We start from the raw sequence: 19,698 nt of genomic DNA, 5'->3' as shown, positions 1-19,698 counted from the left end.
AATCCTAAGATGCCTTTTTACTTAAGGTTGATTTTGTAACTAATAATTATTATATTTTATGGCAATATTGTGATTCGTGGCAGAAATGTGATTTTTAAAGCATGTTTTGGAGAAAAGTTACAAAAAGCAATTTCATTTGTATTGAATACTGTATGGATTTAGAATCTTGAATTTGCATGTCTTTTTAAAAAAAGAACAAGAGGAAGAAGCTGTGATAAGATTTGAACCTCGAATTGTGGCTAAAAGCTAAGGCCAAAACCAGTTTAGAAAAACTGCTTAAGCCTTGAAAAAATTATAATAGCAATTTAAAATATTTACATATTTTAAATCATGAATAGAGCTCATTTAAAAAGTCTTAAGTAATATGGTTAAATGTTTAATGTTCAGCCATCTAGACCCTTTCTATGTGTATAAAAACATGCATAACTATTGGACATAAATGATGTAATATTACTGTACATACTATTCTGTGACACGTTTTTCATTCAATGTCATTGGTATTATTCCATTTTAATCTATTTACCTGTTCTGTATTCATCTATGATTGAAAGCAAACATTTGGGTAAACATACAAGGATGTTTACCAAAGAATATTAGAAATTGCAAAAAAAATTAGAAAAAATTTTACAGGCTAGAATTGGTTAAGTAATCAATATCTGCTGTATTATTGTTTCATAGTAACTGTGACTCAGTTTAACAAAGTCACATCCTTATTGAGTCTTCTAGAATAATTCTTCAGTAAACATCCCTGTTTACATAAACACACATACACTTCAATCTAAAAGCATCTGAAACACTTGTATAATTTTATGTACCATAAAACAGGAAATTCTTATGTTTTAAAAAAATTAACTAAAAACTGTATTTAGGACATTTCTGACAAATCAATGAGAAATATTAAGTAAAACTTTTTTTCCAAGGAGAATATTTTTAAACCGTCGGTTTGGACTTTTTTCTTCCTTAGCTAATATTGTATTGAGTTGTACCTGTATGGTGATATTAACGATTTGTGTGGTTCTGAAGATGAAGTTAGTAAAATATTTTAGTAATGTCTAGAAAGGACCTTTGGTTGAGAAATTTAAAAGCTAGTATCAGAGTTTTCTCAGTACCATATCTTTTCTGATTCTGAATTGACAGCCTTTCTTTTTATCTGCCTGGTGTAAATTTTTCTCATACAATGAAGGTCTTATTACATAAGACTTTAATTAAATTTTATTTGGAAAGAATTTGATTATAATTGTTTTTACATTATTAAGAATAATTCTACATGTATATTAAAAGGAATCTTTCTACTCATTGTAGAATGTCCTTAGTACCCAAATACCAACATAGAAGGGCTTGCGAGGTTCAAGTATTGAAGGCAAAACAGCGTTTGTTCTAGGTTATGCCAGTAATGTTATCACAGTCAACATTGTTTGTAAGGAATTTTGTTTGTATATATATAAACATTCTGAGTTTGTTTGTATATGGGTATCTTGTTTTGCCCAGATTTATTTGCCAATAATACACACACACACACAACCCAGTCCCAGAATGTAAAGTATTTTTTTTAAAAAACCATTCATTCTTTGTGCTTCAAGAACACTTTGTTAATCCTGTACTAGCATTGATGACCAACTTTACACAGTTGCCTGTTTGTGTTTCCACTAGACTGCTTCTGGAAGGACAGGAGAATTTTTCTTCTTTGTATCCTAAGTGACTTACTCACGATAGTCTCAGGTTTTTATTTTCTTGTCTGACCCAGAACCAGTGCAACTTCCAGAATCAACTAAAATGTGAATACCAGTATTTGCTAATATATAAAATGCATACATTGCTTTATTATTAAGGTTATGTGCTAATCAGATAAGGTCTTTACCAGCTGTATTGATTATTTCATGGTAACTCTGTGACTCAAGCTCATGTGTTTTCTTTCTTTTTTTTTTTGAGACAGAGTCTCGCTTTTTCACCCAGACTGGAGTGCAGTGGCTCAATCTCGGCTCACTGCAAGCTCCGCCTCCCGGGTTCACGCCATTCTCCTGCCTCAGCCTCTCTGAGTAGCTGGGACTACAGGCGCCCGCCACCACGCCCGGCTAATTTTTTGTATTTTTAGTAGAGACGGGGTTTCACCGTGGTCTCGATCTCCTGACCTCGTGATCCGCCCACCTCGGCCTCCCAAAGTGCTGGGATTACAAGCGTGAGCCACCGCGCCCGGCCAAGCTCATGTATTTTCTAGATTGATTATAGGCTCTGCTGAAGTTACTAAAGGCACACATACAGCTTTTTTTATTTTTTATTTTTTTTTTAATTTTCATTTTAAAAGTTTTTGGGGTACAAGTGGTTTTGGGTTACATGGATATATTATTTAGTGGTGATTACTGAGATTTTGGTGCACCTGTCACCTGAACAACGTACACTGTACCCAATATATAGTCTTTTATCCCTCACCCCCCTCCCATCCTTCCATGTCCCAGAAGTCCATTGTATTATTCTTATGCCCTTGCATCCTTATAGGTTAACTTTCACTTACAAATGAGAGCATAGAATATTTGTGAATGTTATTGCTCACAATATGAATGAAATAACTCAGGAATGGAAAACATAAGGCTTCTTGAAATCACTCTGAACTGTGAAGTATGCAGAAACTTGATTATTCGTTTCATTTAACTGCTGCAAGGAAAGTTTGTTGCAAATGAAGGCACACAGATAACAACATAAGCAGAATTTATTGAAGTATGCTTACGTTGAAGCTCACACATTTTCTGTGGAGGAAAGAAGTGTTTTATAAAATTGTCTATAAAATATTGATCAAATATTTTGCAAAAAATGCTTGAGGTATGAATTGTCCTATTATGTTTTGGCTATGTTATTTAAGCTCTAAGACAATGAAAAATAAAATAGGTGGACTGTAAAATATGGTACTCTCTTGCTGCCTTGACATACAATGTATTCTGCTTATTTCTAAAGTCAAGAAGAAGAAAGTGAAGATGAAGAAGATACTCAAAGTTCCAAATCTGAAGAACATCATTTGTACTCTAATCCAATCAAAGAAGAAATGACTGAGTCTAAGTTCTCTAAGTACTCTGAAATGAGTGAGGAAAAACGAGCCAAACTTCGTGAAATTGAGGTTGGTGTTGCAGTGAAACTTAAATTACACTTTACTGGCTTTTCACTTTCTCCACCAAACTAAGTTGCCTCTTTGCATTGTACCTTAGTACATACTGTTCCCTCTCTCTGCTTAGAACTCTTCATACCAGGTGACTTTTCTTCAGGCCTCTTAGTTCAACCGTCTTTTCACTCACAGTAGCCTTTTCTTACCCTTTTGGACTTGCTTGCTTCTTCCTATTTATTTCTGTGTGATTTTATATGTATTGTGGGGTATGTATGTGAATGTGTATTTTGCTTGCTTGCTTATTTAACGTCTGTCTTCCCCATTAGGCTGCACTTTCCATGAAGGGAAAAGACCATGTCTGTTTTCTCTTCATTATTGTATCTCTAATACATGGCACATAAGAGCTCCTCCGAAGAAATGGATTCTAATGTATAGATTATATGTATATACATATGTAATACATTATGTGTTATGTACTGTGAGAAATCCTTTTTTTTTTTTTTTTTGGAGACGGAGTCTCGCACTGTCACCCAGGCTGGAGTGCAGTGGCGCGATCTCGGCTCACTGCAAGCTCTGCCCCCAGGGTTCGCGCCATTCTCCTGCCTCAGCCTCCGGAGTAGCCACCATGCCCGGCTCATGTTTTTGTATTTTTTTTAGTAGAGACAGGGATTCACCGTGTTAGCCAGGATGGTCTCGATCTCCTGACCTCGTGATCTGCCCACCTCGGCCTCCCAAAGTGCCGAGATTACAGGCGTGAGCCACCACACCCGGCAGGAAATCCATTTCATTTTGAGTGTTCATAGTATGTAACTAGGAAAAAGTAAAATATTTTCTGGCATATTCTGTTACGTTTACATTTTATTGGGCTCATTTTTAATGTCTGTACCATATGAAGGAGAATAGACATTGAGTGGGTCTTAATACTAAAAGATGGGAAAATGTATAGAAGAGCCCAGACTATCTCAGGTAGACATTTCCCTCCCTTTCCCTTTCTCCCCTCTCCCCTCTCCTTTTTTTTTTTTTTAAAGACAGGGTTTCTCTCTGTTGACCAGGCTGGAGTGCAATGGTATGACCATAGCTCACTGCAACATCAAACTACCAGGCTCAAGAGATTCTCCCATGTCAGCCTCTGGAGTAGCTGGGACTACAGATGTGCACCACAAAGCCCGACTAATTTTTTTTTTTTTTTTTTTTTTGAGTAGAGATGAGGTCTCACTATGTTGTCCAGGCTGATCTCACCCTCTCCTTTTTAAATGCCTTTTGTTTTGTCCAAGGCTATTCAGACATCTCAGAGAAGGGCTTTGTAATGCCCTCAAGGGGATGAAATATTCCCAGTAAATGCTAGCAGTAGTTTAGCAGTCAGTCTCAAACCTCTAAAGAATGTATGAGAGTGAATTTTCATACCGTGTACATTCATTGAGCAGTATTTTTGAATGCCTACTGTATGTCAGTACTGTCTCCCTTACTAACTTACGATACCTATCACATTAGTTACCTCATTGCCACCTCTCCACATAGTCACTGTTGGGCTAATACAAGTTCTTGCCCACCTCTTTGTCAGACATCACCAAACTGAAAAGTAAACAGACAGCATTTTGTTTTAACCTTATGTAGAGTCAGTGTGGTGTCATTTTTAAGTAGAGATGAAGGATTTTCAGAGTTGATTAGTTGATTTATTTTTTCCTGGGATGTATTCATATACATTTTAAATACAATTTTTAGGGGGATAAGATGTGTGTCAGTGAACACACTCACCTGTGCACCTTTTCAACCTACACATGCTCCTCTTTTACTCCTCTCACCTTATAAGAACCTCTGCCTTGACCACGTGCGGTGGCTCATGCCTGTAATCCCAGCACTTTGGGAGGCCGAGGCGGGTGGATCACGAGGTCAGGAGATCGAGACTATCCTGGCTAACACGGTGAAACCCCATCTCTACTAAAAATACAAAAAAAAAAATTAGCCAGGCGTGGTGGCGGGCACCTGTAGTCCCAGCTACTCGGGAGGCTGAGGCAGGAGAATGGTATGGACCCGGGGGGGCGGAGCTTGCAGTGAGCCGAGATCATGCCACTGTACTCCAGCCTGGGCGACAGAGTGAGACTCTGGCAAAAAAAAAAAAAAAAAAAAAAAAAAAAAAAAAAAAAGCTCTGCCTTTCTGACCTGATGAAAATTGTTGGAGTAGAAACAGACTTGAGTTAAATAAAAATATATTTTCTTGATAATACAAGCTATTCCCTCATATAAATGCCCCAACTGTTTAGAATGTTCTATTTCCTTATTAACTTAAAGAGAGGAAAGCATATAATTTAGCTTCTTTGTTAACTTAGGTGGTTTTTACAAACCTTGTTCTTTCCACCTTGTATATGTATATATGCGATACACGTGCATGCACATTGCACACATATACCTTATATGCATACATTTCCATACTTCATGTGCTCTTTTGTAATCTGGCCTGTCCTTTATGTATTCAGTGATTATTTCTCCTGCTTTCATAGTGACTGCCTCTCACAACTTAGTTGTCTTTCTGGGATTTGGACCATGAACTAAGTCCTGATTTTAAAATGTGTATCTTGGCTTCGTCTTAGAATTATCTAATCTTCTCCTGTATTTCCTCTGAGAGATTTAGTCATATGGAATAAAGTTCCATAACAGGTGGCAAATTTGGACTAGAACTCGAAACTCATGAGCTTTATCCCAGGGCTTTTCACAACTAGCTCTGTTCTCTGCCCCTAAATTTCGATACCCATTTCGAGATTTAGAATCCAGTGAGTACTAACCCTTTTATTGGAGAACCATTAAATAAAGAATGAAGTTCTAAATTAGTTTCTCCAGTTAGTTCTGTTATATTCTGTAGTATACTGTAATTTTGCATCCCCATGTGTGTCCTAATAAAGATACCTATAGCTAAACATTTTTTAGCATGGAATAAATAAAAACCAAATGATTCGTGTTATAAAATACTAACATCCTTTGTAAAAACACAAAAATCTTGTAGCTATATGATGATGTGGTGGCCAGAAGCCAGTTCTTAATCTTTCGGATACCACTTAGAGCAGTGCCTAGGCTGGAGTTACCTTTTCTTACTCTGCTGTTGTCCCCATTTCTACCAGCAAGGTTGGAAGAGTAGAATAGTGGGTGGGGAACCAAGTGGAGGGTCTTCTGTCTTGTTGGAAGAGAGAGATCACTTTCTGTCCTGGTCCCTGAGGAAAGAGTGAACAATTGAGTCGGAAGGTGTTACCTGTCTGTTGCCTGAAGGCAATAAGGGATGGATGGTTAACAAGCCATTGCATGGGCCACTTCCTTTTGTGTTGAGACCCTTGATCATCTGTTTTCTGTGTGTCTTGGACTTGTGCTTGAGCCTCAGTTAGACTATCAGCAGGAACTGTAAGTAGGGATTGTATAGTGATTTTTAAAATGATTGTCTTAGGAATCCCTTCTCTCCCCTAAGTAACATTCAGGTCTCTTGTTTGACTCTTTTTAACCCAAACTGATTTACTACAAATACATTCTGGGGAAGAGTCACCTTGATCACGAGAGGCTTCACGCAATGATGAACTTAGCTATTTATGTTGCCCACCCCACCCCCTTGCTTTCTCAGCCTTACATCTTATCTTTTTAAATGCAGTCGTGATTAAAACACACAAAAAATGTAGACTTTTAGAGAGCTTTGAAAGAAGAGGAGAGAACATCAAAGCTCTGATTATAAAAGACCCTGATTATAGAAGTGAAAATATGTCTGAAATCCCACCACTTTGGGGGGCCGAGGTGGGCGGATTACTTGAAGTCAGGAGTTTGAGACCAGCCTGGCCAACATGGTGAAACCCTCTCTGTACTAAAAATACAAAAATTAGTCAGGCATGGAGGCTGAGGCAGGAGAATCGCTTAACCTGGGAGACTGGGAGGTGGAGGTTGCAGTGCGCCAAGGTTGCAGTACGCCTGGGTGACACCGTCTCAAATAATAATTAATTTTAAAAAAAAGTGAAAATAAATGGAAAAAGGACAAAATTGGAGAACGTATAAGAAACATTCATGAAGTCAAAAATGGTGAAAATGCCACTTGGAGACGGGCATGGTGGCTGACGCCTGTAATCCCAGCACTTTGGGAGGCCAAGCTGGGTGCATCACCTGAGGTCAGGAGTTCGAGACCAACCTGGCCAACATGGCGAAACCCCGTCTCTGCTAAAAAAAAAAAAAAAGTTCAAAAATTAGGCTTGGTGGCGTGCACCTGTAATCCCAGCTACTTGGGAAGCTGAGGCAGGAGAATTGCTTGAACCTGCGAGGTGGAGGTTGCAGTGAGCCAAGATTGTGCCACTGCACTCCAGTCTGGGCAACAGAGTAAGACTCCATCTCAAAAAAAAAAAAAAAAAAAGAAAAAGAAAGAAAATACCACTTGGAATGGGGAGAAATGGTAAAGACTGATTTGTAATAAAGGGGGGTAAAAAGCAAATGAAGTCTTGTTTTTGAAGTATAAATAAAATGCTGTAGCAGCATGTAGTCCATTTAAAGGATATATCAATGTCTGAATAAAATAGGATAAAATGTTAGCATCTACAGTAATTTCATGGGACAAGAATGCTTCCTCTTTCTCTTTGAGTGGAACAATATTGAGCAGATTGGCAGCCCAGTGGTATCATCCAAGATCCATGTGCTTTCTACCACTTGGAGGATCTTCCAGGTCCTCATACTTTTCACCTTATTTGTCCTCCCATAGAATTCAAGAAGAAGGTATTTTCACCCTTGTAAATTTTTTGGGTAATTTAAGCTGCTTTAAGCCTTAGGGTAGTTTTTATTTTAACCACTTCATGAAGTTTTTATTTTTAAATTCAAAATAAGTCATGAATTTATTCTTGTTACTATTTTTATATAGTACAAAATTTTAAGATAGTTTTATCTCCAGAATAAAAAGTAAAATTAAGCTCACTTATTGCAGGTTTTTCCTCTCCCTGTAACTGATTTTACTGGTTTTTTCAGATCTTTATCCATTGCCAATATATAAGTATATTATATGTATTTGTTTGTGTGGAGGTGTATTAGCCAGAAATCTCTGGGTAAACATGTAGGTGGTCTGTTTTTACAAACAATGCTGCAATGAATATCTTGTAAAATACCTTTGTGCACTTATATAAGTAATAAGAGATGGAAGTTTTTCTGGTCTGGTTTTTTTTTATTTTTTTTTATTTTAGATGGAGTTTTGCTCTTGTTGCTCAGGCATGGAGTGCAATGGCGCACCTCGGCTCACCGCAACCTCCACCCACCGGGTTCAAGCAATTCTCCTGCCTCAGCCTCCCGAGTAGTTGGGATTATAGGCATGTGCCACCATGCCTGGCTAATTTTGTATTTTTAGTAGAGATGGGGTTTCTCCATGTTGGTCAGGCTGGTCTCGAACTCCTGACCTCAGGTGATCCGCCCACCTTGGCCTCCCAAAGTGCTGGGATTACAGGTGTGAGCCACTGCGCCCGGCCTGGTCTGTTTTAATCAGTATTTGCTCTTACTGTCTTGTAAAGTACCCTCCAAATATGATTTAACCTTTTCTTTGTGTTTTGATGTCTGGTGATTGCACTGTGAGTGAAACCTTCAGACTGTGTGCAGCTTTGTGTGTTTGGTCTTACATGAGCTGAACCAGAATGCCACAGCCTTCCCACCTCCCATCCCCGCCTTTTTTTAAAAGATGTTTATCTGCATGCTGACTGTCATATCGTGCTGGCAGTGTGCGTGCCTTTAGCAACCTTGCTTTTCTAATTTGGGGAACCAGATACCAAATTTGTTATAATTGTGTTGAGAGAATAAGTGAGTTCTTACAGCCATGAAGCACGGTTCATGGTTTTTGAGTCCTCTCATGACCAGAGAGGGCTCCCATCTGGTCAGCTGATTTTTGCCTAGTTGGACTTGTCCAACAAGTGGCCTTCAGGTGAGATTATATTTTGACTGAGTACTAATTAGTTACTACTTTGCTATAGAAAAGAAGCAAAACAGTGCTTGAGAATCTAGAATGATGAAAATGCTTATTTTTAAAATGTTTTATTTCACAGCTCAAAGTTATGAAGTTTCAGGATGAATTGGAATCTGGGAAAAGACCTAAAAAACCAGGCCAGAGTTTTCAGGAGCAAGTAGAACACTACAGAGATAAACTTCTTCAACGAGTAAGTATACCCAATAATACACATGTTTTGAAGTTATTTGACTTCCTAGAATACTGGTATACCTAAAGATGATTTCAAATTATATCCTTTGTATAAATTTCGAATACTAGTAGGCAATTAGAAACATTTGAAATTTGATTTTTAAAAGTATTTTGATTGGAAAGGAGCTTAAAGGCAGCAGCACACTGTTTTATTCTGGGTATTACCTGTGGACAAGAAGATTAATTCTGCTAAGAGCATACTTTCAAAATTGGAAAACCCTTCAGGACAAGTCACATTTTGTGACAGTGAGACATCAACAACCCCGAGAGAGGTGGTACAGAAAGAAGAAGATGGAGGCAGGGTTTGGGAAGTTCTGGTGTTGACAAGTTTATTTCATTTCTCATGGTTTCCAAGGAGGGACAGCAAGTGGTAGAATACCTCATTGGTGAGCTCTGAGTGTTTGAGGGACTTTATATTCTCGTGCATCACAAAATTTGTAGGAATATGCAGAGAATTTTAGAAACAGGCACCCCAGAAATTTTGTTGAGACTGTCATTGCCAAAAAACAAGAAAGAAAAACCAATAATAATGAGATTATATAGAAAGTGAAATAGGAAAGAGCCATAAAAAGGGAACTTACAATCACTATAAAGCTGTTAATGTACAAAACTGGTGGTGGGGAGCAGTCTGGTAAAGCAACTGTGGTGCTGCTCAGACCTGTGGAATGCTAGTACTGCTCTCTGCTGTGTACTCCTAGGCAAGTCACTGCAGCCTGCTTTTTCTCTGAAACTGGGTTGATATTCCCAATTTTGTAAGATTATGAGTCAGATAATAGCTAATATTATTACTGTTACTCTTCATTATAAGTATTTTAGCTATACGGTTGCTATAAAATAGGCATCTCAGTCAGGAAATCATTTTCATTATCAATCAGGAAAATGCATCCTACAGATCACCGGAGGGAGTCAGTCTGCTCAGCACCACTGTTTAAAAGTTGCACTCTATATATTTGGAAAAAAGATAAATGAGATTTTGTAAAAGATGCTACTTATGGCTCAGCGCAGTTGCTCACACCTGTAATCCCAGCACTTTGGGAGGCTGAGGTGGGCAGATCACCTGAGGTCAGGAGTTCAAGACCAGCCTGACCAACATGAAGAAACCCAGTCTCTACCAAAAATACAAAATTAGCTGGATGTGGTGGCACATGCCTGTAATCCTAGCTACTCAGGAGGCTGAGGCAGGAGAATCACTTGAACCGGGGAGGCGGAGGTTGCAGTGAGCCGAGATCATGCTATTACACTCTAGCCCGGGCAACAAGAGTGAAAAACTCTGTCTAAAAAAATAATAATAAGATGCTACTTACCTATACCCCATAGGAGATTACACCATGAGATGCTCACTGTTCTGATGGTAGCGAGCGCAAAATGAATATTTGTGTTACCGCTTTAGTCTCCTTTGCACTCTATGATTATAATTGGAGAGAAGGAATGTGGTCCTTGCCTGATTCTGTAAATAGTTGTATTAGAACACAGCCATGCACATTGACTTAGGTATTTTGTAGGGTGGCTTTCACTCTGCTGTGGCAGAGTTGAGTAGTTGTGACAGAGACTGTATGTGGCCCACAAAGCAGAGAGCATTTACCGTCTGGCTCTGTACAAAAAGTGTTTGCCAACATCTGGTACAGGTTCTTTTCACCTTTTAAAAATCAGAAGAGTCAGCTATCACATAGCTTGCTTGATGCATATAAATCATAGAAAAATTAAATTCCTTTTAGTGAAGAACTAAGTTAGTTGTGTGGATTTATTGTCTGTAGCCACTCCTTTAATTATGTACCAAAATCAGAATTTCAAATGAGAAGTGGCAGTTGTAGCATCTGGGGATAAGCCAATATGTTGGTTTTTTTTTTTGTTGTTGTTGTTGTTGTTGATTGTTGAGTCATGTAGTCAGTTTGTATTTAGGATTTAAAATTTGCAGTGTAATTGGTACTTGTTTCCCACTAATAAAATTTCGATGGAAGATTATTGTGAATAACCATTTTCCTTTTCCAGCCTTTTTTCTTTGGTAAGAGCTCTTTTGGATTAAATCAACTTGTTTATAGTTACAGGGATCACTTTTACTGACTATTTTATTGTAACTTATGATGGAAAGGGCAGTACATTGTTAGCTTTTTCTGATTTGAATTTTTTGGCAGGTGGGACAGTGGGGGAAGAGCTCTGACTCTGGAGCTTGGTCTCAAATTCTGACCTGACTCTCCTGTGTGACCATGCACATGGTACTTAATCTTTCTGAGTCTCAATTTTCATCTCTAGAATGAGGATAATAGTAATTTTCTTAGGGATGCTTTAAATGATTACATGAAATGGTCTGTGGAAAGTTGTTTAGTATATTGTTTGGCCTGTGGTAAGCACTCAGTAAATGTTTAGCTGCTGTTGCTAGGATTAGTTTTATTCAGTATAAGCAAAAGAAATAACTAGTTTTCCTGAAGGGGTAGATTTTTATTTTTTAAATAGTATTGTACCTTAAGTAGTAATTTAAAAAATTATTTCCTGTAAGAGAAAATATTGTTCTATAAATGAGATTAACCCACATTGATAGTTTTAAACAACTTAATATTTTCTATAAAAAATAACAGGAGAAAGAGAAGGAGTTAGAAAGAGAACGAGAAAGAGACAAGAAAGATAAAGAAAAATTGGAATCTCGCTCCAAAGACAAGAAGGAAAAAGATGAGTGTACTCCGACAAGGAAGGAAAGGTATAACATTTCTCATATTTAATGCATATGCTGGTTTCAAGATTTGCAGTGGTGTTTTATAGTATTTTCATCATTGATGCCAGCAAACTGGAAGTGTTTGTTCATGATGAACTTGTTTGGGTAAACGTGTTTGGGTCCTGCTTGCAGAAGGCAGAAATAGTGGAGAAATGGGGCATTTAGTTGGCACTTGACTTAACCAGGGCATCATCCCTTCACATGGTTTATATGGTATCCTTAGCCTTAGTTCAGTGCAAGAATTCAATTACAGTATTAGATATCAAACCTGAGGTTTAAGTAACAAAACAACTTGCTAGATCTTCCTTGTTGCATCCAATTTAAGCATTTTTTCCAGTATCTGTGCTGAGGCTGCTACTTGTAAACTTGAGTCTTAGTCTTATCTTGAAAGGAGATTGTATACATAGGCCATAGCTCACTTTAAGTCTTCATTCTAATTAAAAGCATTTCTCTTTCAGTTTTTATTTCTTACTCTCACGGTTCCTAAATCTCTGATTGAGTGAAGAAAATTGTTTCCCTAACTGAACTGAGGTTTTCCTAAAAAAAAACACCAAGCCGTTGCAAATAAAAGTCCAGCTTAGTTACTCTACAGATAGTTACAAATAACAAGTTATGCCAATTGGTTAAAAGTCTGTCACTTTTTGTCTTTTATTACTATTTTGACATAATTTTAGATTTATAGGAAAGTTGCAAGAATAGTATAATTGATAGTTACCCTTCACTCACCTTACCCAAATGTTAAAAGTATTTCTACTTTTGCTTTATTCTTCCTCATCTGTCCCACCTCCAACCATTTAAGAATAATTTGCCAACATGATGCCCCATTCTCTTAACCACATTCATTTAACCACAATAAAAATATCAGTTTAGGAAATTAACATTTGTAAAAACTGATATTTAATCCAGAGACCTTAATTAGATTTTGCCAGTTGTTTCAATAACCTCTTATTGCAAAGAGAAAATCCAGTTTAGTTGAATTCAGTTGTTGTCTCTTGACAACCTATCTTTAACACTTATTTTTTTCTTGTTACAAAGGACTTTGAGTATTGTTAAAAGTAACATTACATGGTTAGAATAAAAGAGTAAGCTGGTAGGAATTAATAGCTAATTTAGTAAAGGAAAATGAATACCTGATCCTTTGCTCATTTATGGAATGTTTTGGGGGCTTTGTTCCGTAGGAAGAGGCGACACAGTACATCCCCCAGCCCATCTCGCAGTAGCAGTGGTAGACGAGTGAAATCCCCATCACCAAAATCGGAGCGATCAGAGCGTTCAGAAAGATCTCATAAAGAGAGCTCACGGTCCAGGTCATCTCACAAAGATTCTCCTAGAGATGTTAGCAAAAAAGCCAAAAGGTAAATGCAAGTCATTTTTGCTAATATTTCAGATACCAGTTTCCTTGTCATTTCATCAGCTTTTGAAAATAATTTGGTTGGCATACATTTTTTTTTTTTTTAAGGATTTTAGAAAACCAAAGAGATACACTTTCATTTTTGGTTATTCCTCCCCACCTCCTTATCCCGATCTCTTTAATGACTGAAGTGAAGGCTTCCAACAAGTGAGGACCAGCCAAGAATTTTAAACATCATATCCACTGTTTTCTGTGGAATAGGGTTAGCTGCTTTACTTTTCGTTCTGTTCTTTAGTTTTTATGGAATATTATTTGATTTTTGTCAAAGCTGAAAGAAACACACATTTTTCCCCCATAGCAATATTATTAGCAAGTTCTTGGGTAGATATTTTTGGAAATACATATCATAAATACCATTTTTTCAGTATGTATTTTAGTATTTTGTATACTTTTTTTTCCTTTAGTTCCAGAAAAATGGTTCAGAAATGTTTTATTTATCTGGTGATACATAGAGGAATTTTCCTGAGAGCTAAAACTGCTTTGTATGCTAATACTTTATTATTTTAACTATTTTTAGTAAAATCTTTACAGAATAGATACCTTTCTCCTTTTCTAAATGGCACCTGTATATATATGTATGTATGTGTTATATATGTATGTATATGTACATGTATATTTATTGGTTTGAGTAATCCTTCATGAACAGCACTTACAAAATTATGTCTTTTTTTTTTTTTTTTTTTTTTTTTTTTTTTTTTTTTGAGACGGAGTCTCGCTCTGTCGCCCAGGCTGGAGTGCAGTGGCGCAATCTCGGCTCACTGCAAGCTCCGCCTCCCGGGTTCACACCATTCTCCTGCCTCAGCCTCTCCGAGTAGCTGGGACTACAGGCGCCCGCCACCACGCCCGGCTAATTTTTTGTATTTTTAGTAGAGACGGGGTTTCACCGTGGTCTCGATCTCCTGACCTCGTGATCCGCCCGCCTTGGCCTCCCAAAGTGAAAATTATGTCTTAAATGATGCCCTTGAATGATACTGCAGTAGTTGTTTGCTTCAGGATGATAAACTTCAAAGCTGCTGTGTTTTTTAAATTTTGTGAATGATCTTAGGTGCAACTTTGAACTTTATCTTGTAGATTAAAGTTCAAATTTGGGGGTTATCAGTCAGTTGGGGAGCTTGTTAAAAATGCAAATTCTTAGTTCCAACCTCCAGAGATTTTGATTCAGTAGAGCAGTGATAAGGCACAGAAATCTGTCTTTATAAACAAGCGCTCTACTGATGATCATTGATGCAGTGCATAGTAAGTACAAAATAATCCATGTGTGTGTGTATGTACAATAGAGTTTAAATTTTAGAAGTTCGTAGTCTTATTGCAGTGATTTTTCACTGTGCTCTGTTAAAGATCATTTTCGATAGTTTAACGATAAACAGTTTTGATCACATGAGTACTTTATCAATTGGGATTTTTTTGTTTGTTTCCTTAGATCACCATCTGGTTCAAGGACACCTAAAAGGTCTAGGCGATCACGGTCTAGATCCCCTAAAAAATCAGGAAAGAAGTCCAGATCCCAGTCCAGATCTCCACACAGGTCTCATAAAAAGTCAAAGAAAAACAAACACTGACGTAAATTTTTAAGATGCTGTCACTTATTGGAAATGCGATTTGTTTTGTGCCTGAACGGTCTGTTTTTTAAAAAAAACAAAAAATCAAATGAAAGAGCATTCCTGGGGTTTTTTGTTTGTTTGTTTGTGTATGCATGTGTAAACTCATGAGCAACTGCATCTGTAGATCTGTCATTGTTTTATATTGTGTAAATTACTTTCATTGTGGCTATTTCTCAAGATGAAATTTTTATTGTTCTAATGGATTTCATCAGAAATGTGTATAATGGATCTGCTGACAGTAGTAGTATTTTGTTTTAGGATGTTGTGACTTAGCAAAAATAATACAGATGTCTTCCCCCCTTTTGTAGCTTTGACAATTTGAATTAGATTTCAAATAAAATCTGAACAGAAAACTATAATGTTGTTTTCTTGCCCCACCGGTGATACTAAGTCCCTTAAAGTCCTACTGAGTTTCACACTACTGTTGTGTTTCTTATACCTGATGCACTTTATAAGCCCCAGTGTTCAAGTAGCTTAAGTTTTATATTTACTAAGATGACTATCCAAATTAAGGGACCTGAGACTCCTATTTGGTGGTTTGCTAACCATTTTCTTTGATAGGTTTCTCTTGGGTAATACTAATACCCAGATATCAAAGACTAGGTAGATATGGCATGGCGTTTTATTAGTGGAATGCCTGGATAAAACATTTTTTCACAGAAGCAATATGATTTCCATACATCCAACCCATGTTCTGAGCAACTACTTACTTTAAGGGGGATATTAAATATCTTTTCATTTCCTCTTCTATTATGAAAGAAGTTTATTTGTAAAACATTTTCTAACAAGGTTTGGCCATAGAATTCTCTTGTATGATTGTTGACCTTTTATAATCTTCTGTAGGCTATCTTTCAAACACTGGCATCAGAATATTTTTTATAAGTTTGTGTTTAAACAGCTTAGTTGGTCCCCTCCCCACCCCAAGAGACTTGGATTTAGTTATAGCTTTAAGTAAAATTTAAAAATAAAATGATTTTCAGGAAACTTCGTATCTAATGGTTTGTAAATTCAAGGTGCAAAAAGTTGATTTAAACCATTTGCAGAGTTGAACTCTATTATGAAAATAAATTTGCTACAGTCTGAAGAAGAAATAAAACTTGTGTAATGTTGGTGGTCATAATACTGCTATAAATATAATAAACGGTTATGTAGAATTGAACTGACACTATTATTTGTGAACCTTGATTTCAGTTTTTTATGTAGGCACTTCATACAGTGGTTTGATGGTTTTTTTTTTCCTCCCTAAAAGAGAAAGTAGAAAACTATTCTAACAATGGATTGTTTTGATTTAGCTTGCTTTTTAAAAAAATCTTTTCAACTTGTTTTACTTCATCTTGCCTAGTCACAAAATAAGATGTGCTGTACCCATGATTTGGAGAGTAGCTATGTTAGCTGAGCAGTGAGATATACTATTTCCAAACGGTGCACACCTACAGTAGCTTTGGAAATGAGCCAGTCAGTGTTTTACTTAATGGTTCTTATCAGCATGCAAATATTGCTTGAAAGTTATTTCCTTATTCACTGTTTTGTTAGTCCATTTTGTTAGGAAATATTAATTTCTAAAAATTTGTTCAGAATAATTAAAAGTGAACATTTGGTGCTGATACTCAAAAACCTACAAATGTAGCCATTTAAAAAGTAATGTGTTTTTCTCCCCTGCTCATTGCCTGGGAGAATGGAATTTTATATAACTACCTTTCTTTGCAAAAATAATGGTAGTGTCGAGTTGGTGGTAATTTTGGCATTCCATCTTACACTGGTTTCTAGTATAGGCTTAGAAATAATTGGTCAGGTAATAATCTTTCCAGTCAAGTTGCAAGGGATGCTTATTTCTCATTAAAAAAAGACGTCCTGCAGGATTGAGTAGAAAATTTTAGGTCAGTTTTGGGTGCTTATTTGTAATATTTTTCTTACTGCATTGGAGTTTAGCAGTTCTTTTTTTCTGGATCCAGATACAAGTGTCATGGTTTATCTTACAGTGGGTGAAACTGACTTTCTTTTGGTTAGATGAGGATTTCTTAGGCCTGATAGAATATATATTCTGCGAAGTTTGTTAATGTACATATTAGATTGTATTGGATTTTTTTTTTCTTGAATTGCAAATGGTATTATTAGATAGGTTACTTCCAGTTTTACTTCATGACAGATTACCTAGAGTAAACCTACTTAATACTCCCATGGATTCTATGAAAGTTTAATGGGATCAGAAGTTGGTGACTTATAAGGGGGAGGATATTCTACCATATTTTTGTAATAGCTTATTATTCATGTTTCTTGTCTGAAGGACACTCAAGTTACAGAGCAAAATTTCTATAGGTTGACTAGAATGTTCATAAGCATGGTCTTCCAGTTGCAGGAAAGATCATGTTCTATCTGTGGACACTTACTGTCTTCTACCACAGCTACATGCCAGAGTTGTTTTCCACAGTTCTTATAAAGGGCGTGACTTAGGCTCTTTACCCTCCAACTTAATGTTTATACACAGGGATTGTTTACTAGGTTAATGACATTTAACTCCCCTCTCTTCTGTAGGTGAGAGAAAATAAGTAAGTCTTGATCTGTTTCTTACCAAAGAGAGACAGACCAATGATGGAAAATGATCATGTCTCTGAATTTTTTCTTTAACGTTATAGTTCCTTATTACAGATAGTAAGCATATGGGAATTTCTGAGCTATAACATGTTGAGAAGTTAGAAATTAAAACTAACACAAGAAAAGGCGCTGAATCAAAAGATGCTTTTATTTGGCTCAGAATGTTTTTGGCTTTTCTGCTAAAGGTGGCAGAAGTTACTCTACACAGACCTGATTTTTCTTTATTGCAGACCATTCTTGTGGGCTTACCCTGAGACTTTTATCCCAATTAGTGAATCTTGGAGGGAATACTTGCTTATTTATGACTTATGTATTTCCCCCCAAACTTTAATATTCTTGAGCACTTGAAAATACTTTTGAGAAATTTTAACTGTGATTAAATTTAGGTTTATTAGAAATATTCTGTACACATTTGCCTCCATGGTGGCATAAGTTCTGGAAAAATTATATGACTGTGACAGTAGTTTATCATCATCATTATTGTTATTCAAAATAAGGGTAAATAAATCTCTGTATTGCCAAAGTGACTTAAACTGCTCTGATGACCACATAGTGTGATCTCTTTAGCAGAGAAAGTTGGTTTTAAAAATAAATAGTACCACTTTTCTAAGACTGTACAGTTTAAAAATAAGGTTTTTTTTGTTGTTTTCCTCTTCTATTAAGTTTTAGTGAAAAGCCTAATTACAGAAAATTGTGCAGATACTAGTGAAGATACTAGTATAAGTTTAAAGGAACATGTGACTGTAAAATCTCACATTTACAAAGTGCTTGATCTCTTCATATTTCACACGCATGTTTTAGAATAGATTTTAGGGAGTGTTTAATTCATTATCCTTTTGACTTTAAAAATTTTTGTTACCAACTTCCTAGGACTTAGATAATAATATAAATAAGTACAAATCCCAGGGGAAGTGTTGTGATGATGATAGACTAAAAGGTGGGAATGTGCTGCTGTTCCGTGAGCCTTGTTCCATTGTTGAAAATTTGATGCCTCAGTGTTTATTCAGTACCACCTCATGGAGCTTCAATGTAAATGGATTATATGTATAATTGGTAATTTGTATAGTTTTGTAGATTGTAGATTAAATGCACTCATCATGTCACATGTAATTGTGCTTGGAGTATTTGTGTTTTATTCTTTTACTTCAACGGGTTCTTGTCTGTTACATCTCTGGTGATTTGAAATATCAGGAAAGACAGTTTGTCAGAAATGAGAATAATATAGTTGAAATCAGTTGGACTAAAATATTCTACAGCAAGACAATTTCTTTTGGGTGAACTGATTCTATAATTTACTTACTTTTAATGTAAGGATTAGGTTTATTGTTGAGCTGCTTTCCAGATCAGACTGTCACTTTAGAGTTTTTCTACATAAAGATTATATAGTTGGAAACAAAGGTTGTGAAATTTCCCTTTTGTTGTTTTTGACTTTTAATTAATAAAAGTACATTGTTTTCATAGCAAACTTAGACTGTCCATGTAATTTTCTCCATATTGTTTTTCCGATGCAAGCCCAGTTAATAATTAGTTTTTCAGCAGCTTTCTCTCAAGTGAAATAAGTGATGTGACACGTTTATCGGTTATGGCTAAAATGTTACATTTTACATGTTTAAACTATAATCATATGTTTTCATGCTAGATAGTTCTCTTGGTTGGTAAAGTTCATTTCCTTATTGGTTCCCTTTTTTAAACGTTATTTTATTCTGTTTAATTGAGGAAAATTTTAAACATACTACAAAAGTAAAATAGTACAGTGAACCTTATATACCATCAACATGCAGATAACAACTTACATGTATCTCTAAATACTTTGTTTTTAAAACATACCTGCAGTGTCACTGTCACATTAACAAATCATTGGGTCCTTTTAAAAAATGACATTTAGTTATTTTAATTGTGAGAAGACGCTCATAACAAAATTTACCTCTTAACAAAGTGGTGTTAGGTATACTCATGTGATTACGCAGCCAATTTCCAGAACTTTTTTTGTCTTGCAAAATTGAAACTCTGTACCCATTAAACAACTCATTTCCCTCTTCCTCCCGTCTCTCAGTATCATCATTCTACTTTGTTTCTGAATTTGACTACTCTAGATACAACATATAAGTGAAA

At 36.3% G+C, this 19,698-nt stretch overlaps 1 protein-coding gene and 1 long non-coding RNA gene across 7 annotated transcripts in view; one reads left to right on the top strand and one right to left on the bottom strand.

The window, feature by feature from the left end:
• U2SURP (U2 snRNP associated SURP domain containing) overlaps positions 1-15,350 on the top strand; it is a 54,159-nt gene extending 38,809 nt beyond the window's left edge. For 4 of the 6 annotated variants that reach the window (XM_055295151.2, XM_063610657.1, XM_055295150.2 and 1 more), the window contains 5 exons: positions 2,947-3,106; positions 9,124-9,234; positions 11,849-11,967; positions 13,161-13,337; positions 14,814-15,350. In XM_055295151.2, the coding sequence (XP_055151126.1) occupies positions 2,947-3,106; positions 9,124-9,234; positions 11,849-11,967; positions 13,161-13,337; positions 14,814-14,952 (706 nt within the window). In that variant the 3' untranslated portion in view covers positions 14,953-15,350. The remainder of the gene's footprint in view (positions 1-2,946; positions 3,107-9,123; positions 9,235-11,848; positions 11,968-13,160; positions 13,338-14,813) is intronic. The other 2 variants (XM_063610658.1, XM_055295152.2) reach the window with 1 other exon arrangement.
• On the bottom strand, positions 4,743-13,309 carry LOC134731545 (uncharacterized). The gene is made up of 2 exons (XR_010113897.1): positions 13,113-13,309; positions 4,743-6,294 (listed from the first exon to the last, which is right to left on the bottom strand). It is a non-coding gene; the product is annotated as an uncharacterized lncRNA (long non-coding RNA).
• Positions 15,351-19,698: the final 4,348 nt, after the last annotated feature.

The sequence above is a fragment of the Symphalangus syndactylus genome, chromosome 10 (genome assembly GCF_028878055.3).
Source record: "Symphalangus syndactylus isolate Jambi chromosome 10, NHGRI_mSymSyn1-v2.1_pri, whole genome shotgun sequence".
NCBI lineage: Eukaryota > Metazoa > Chordata > Mammalia > Primates > Hylobatidae > Symphalangus > Symphalangus syndactylus.
Note: the sequence above shows the minus strand (reverse complement) of the source record. Positions and strands in the feature narration are given on the sequence as shown.